The sequence below is a fragment of the Mesitornis unicolor genome, unplaced genomic scaffold (genome assembly GCF_000695765.1).
Source record: "Mesitornis unicolor isolate BGI_N332 unplaced genomic scaffold, ASM69576v1 scaffold47990, whole genome shotgun sequence".
In the NCBI taxonomy this organism is placed as follows: domain Eukaryota; kingdom Metazoa; phylum Chordata; class Aves; order Mesitornithiformes; family Mesitornithidae; genus Mesitornis; species Mesitornis unicolor.
The window spans coordinates 1-3,446 of record NW_010161261.1 but is presented as its reverse complement, the minus strand read 5'-3'; the positions used below and the strand labels follow the sequence as shown (position 1 = coordinate 3,446).

Genomic DNA, 3,446 nt, shown 5'->3' with positions numbered 1-3,446 from the left:
ACTGTGCCCAGAAAGAGGAAATCTACCCAGTGTGAAGAGCCAGACTCCCTTACTGCACTGTAGATGTTTGCCAGAATGAGAAAAAGTGTAGCATGTGTAATTCTAAAAGCTATTCTGTTGTATAACAAATGACAAGGTCCCCTTGTGGAAGGGGACCTGTGTCATAGGTAAATGAAGATAAAATCCAGCTTCTGATCTAACTTCTGTCTTACAGAAAGAAAAGAGAAATACCACTCAGCTGCCAGGCTTAGACTCGAACAGGGTCAGTCAAGAAATTATAGACAAAGCCCTTGGGAAACACATTACACCCGTCACGCTGAAATCCACGATCAAAAGGAACCCCCTATATAGTGATATCCAGGTGGATGACAACTGGGAGAAAAAGAAAAAGACCCCCTCCTGGACCATCCAAGATTATGACCAACAATCCCTGCAGTCCAACTTGGCCAGCCACATGAAGGTAATGTGCTGTCGCACTGCGTTTGAGCACAGTGAGTTGCTGTGAGCTGTGCAGTGTGTGCACGAACCACTGTGCCGCCTGCATTTGGTGGGTTCCAAAAGTAGCTATGGACATATTTTCTGGTACAGACATGACACTAACATGAGTCTGATCAGGAAAAGAAGTCTGCTTACCTGGTTAGACTCCAGGAATTTCAGTTCTGTAGAAAACAACCTCTCTGACAAGAGGAAGTTTTAAGCCACAACATCCCGCAGATCCCCATTTATATAGGCAAGAACTATAAATGTGCCCATTTCAATAACTGTTCATAACATCATTCTGTTATCAAATAACATACATTTTCTCAGCCTCATCCTCATTGTGCAGGATACTGCCTGCCTGTGGGTGGGCACAAATAACTTTTAGGCTTACTTTTGTGAGTTTTTTTCTGCTGTTCCCCTTTTTTGGAAAGGGACTCAGATCTGTGTTTATAAATTGACATCTTTTCTTGAGAGGACAACATGGTTTCTTCTAGGTTTTTAAATCACATTTCAATGGCTGGTGTCCTACATTTCGTTCCCAGCTGAAAAGCATGGTTTTCATTTTCCCCAGTGGAACATTTGCAGCATCTGGCAAGTAACACAACCTATGTTCAAGTGAAAGTTTCTTGCATTTGTGTTGTGATGTCTTACATCACTATCTGATGATAGCCAAAATACTTCTGGCTATGTTCTAATGACTTTATGTACAAGAGCGAGGAACTGAGTTAATTTTCTGATTCTTCTTTTAGGAAAATCCTAATGATCTACGGTATTGGATGAGGGATATTTATACTCCTGGGTATGATACACTGTTGAAAAAGAAAGAGAGAGAAAAAAAGCATTCCAAATGTTGCCGAATCATCTTGCTTGTGGTACTAGCTGTTTGCATCCTGATTACCATAGTCATGCTCAGTGTTTTACTTACTTAGTACAGCCAAATTATGTTGATTGGAATTTTTTCAATAAACATTTTAATAAAACTACTCCCCTCCCTTGTTTTATTTGAATTTCATTTTTTTGTCACAATTTGTTTGACATCACTATTTTACAATGTTCCTGTACAGCATAATTAATTGATCCTGAAAAAAGACAGATACCCTGAGCATAGGAGAATGTCTTCTTATGAGTATAATTTAAAAAGAAAACTATAAGTATGTTGTTTTCCTTAGTGTCTCTTTCTTTGGACTAGTGATATGGACCAGTATTTGTGGTATAGTACATGCAGTATGTACAGAAAACAAGCTGACTATTCATTCTAATGAACACCTTTCATCTTTTTGTGATAGCTATTATTGGAATATAGAAAAGTATTATAAAGTAGCTTTCAAGATATCCCAAAGAATTCTAAAACAAAAATTAATGCACTACTTAGTGTCTGCCTGCATTGCTGCAATATTTCAGCACTTACTAAAAAGCTAGTCTAAATGAATAAAAGTTTTCTTACACTTTTTCAGAGGAGAAAAATGAAAAATAGATTGATTCAATCAGAAGAATTCTCTGAGACTTGAGACAGGCTTTTGTCATCCCTGTGTCATATTCTTTGAACATGTAGCATCTCTGTCACCCCAGAAGATGTAGTGCCAGTATTTTTTAACCTGACATGGCAAAAACGGGAGCGAAATTCCTGGAGTACTAGTGTACAAACTGGATTTAGAATACACTTTTAAAAGATAAGATACATAGCCATGCTATGAAAAAAGGTCTTTGTAGATTAAAGGACCAATATTAAATTTTAAGAGCACTCATACAATTAAGTTCATAAACCTCAGAATAATTCAGGAGAGTGAAAACATGAGATACAATGGCATTTTTTTAAATAAAAGAGTGAACACAGAGAGAATAACTTAAATTACTTTTCCTTTCTGAAAATATACTCTGTATTCTGCAAACCCTTTATATCTCTATATTAGAGCAAGGGGAGATGAGGATCTCTCTCACTCACACAAGAGAATTTCACAGATTCATGAAAGCTGGAAAGTTGATGTTATACCAGATCTAACTCTCTTCACACACACAAAAATCTATGGAATAGGTCAGGAATAGGACCAAGGTAGTGGGTGTATATTACCCGCTCTGAATTTTAGCATGTGCCCTACTTATAGCAGCTTTGCAGTGCTTTAACTCAGGTCAAGATGGATTCATCTTCAAGTACAGTATAAGTGCAAGACAAGTGTGTTTAATTCCTTCCTTTCTTACCTGGTCCCTGTTTGAATCCCGTTTGTGTCATAACTACTTGGATCCTGGTCCAGCTTGTACTGTAACTGGTTTGAAGACCCAAGCTAAAAGTTTACCGCTTTAATCTGGTGACCATCCAACACCAAAAATGTAGCACCATTTTAATTCATTGGCATAAAATCAGCATCCCTATTACAAAATTGAACATTGTTGTAAATACACAAGGGAACTTGTTCTCCTGGCTTGCTGCAGTTTTGGTGCAGACGGGTGTTCTTGTCTTAAAGATCAGGTCCATTCAGCTTGTGAAAGTAAGAACTTGGGAGCATTTTACAAGACTAGCAGCTGACATTATGGAGTAATTATTTACATTAAAGCAACAATACTTAACTGTTTTTTTCCAGCCCAAGTACATTTGCCTTAAGTGCATGGCATACAATGCAGGGAGGTATTTTTGTAAATTATTGAAGCCTAAAAGCAAAGAGCAGCCTAAAAGCAAAGATCTCTGTTTTTTTTTAACCCAGCCAATAACGAGAGTTTCTTAACTGCATTACTCTCTGAGGGTTTAGCAGTAAGGATAAACTCGTTTTCTCCACAATCCCATAATCGGCTGTTTCAGGCTGGTTTCGTTGCTGCCATCTAGCGGAGGGTCAGAAAAAACGTTTCAAGCATGGAGTTGCTGGTTTGGAGTAATTTGCCTTTTTTTTTTCTTGTTTTCTTTTTTTTTTCTTTTTTTCTTTCTTGCTGAGCGGTGGGAGTAGATTGATTTTTAAATTATTATTATTATTTTATTT

The 3,446-nt window shown here is 37.5% G+C and overlaps 1 protein-coding gene across 1 annotated transcript; it reads left to right on the top strand.

Annotated features, from left to right (window-relative positions):
* Positions 1-214: 214 nt before the first annotated feature.
* On the top strand, positions 215-1,409 carry KIAA1024L (KIAA1024-like ortholog; the record flags this gene model as incomplete). Its single annotated transcript, XM_010192307.1, has 2 exons — positions 215-460; positions 1,230-1,409. Coding segments are annotated over 2 exons (426 nt in total), but the record flags the coding sequence as incomplete, so codon positions are not given.
* Between the last annotated feature and the right edge of the window lie 2,037 nt (positions 1,410-3,446).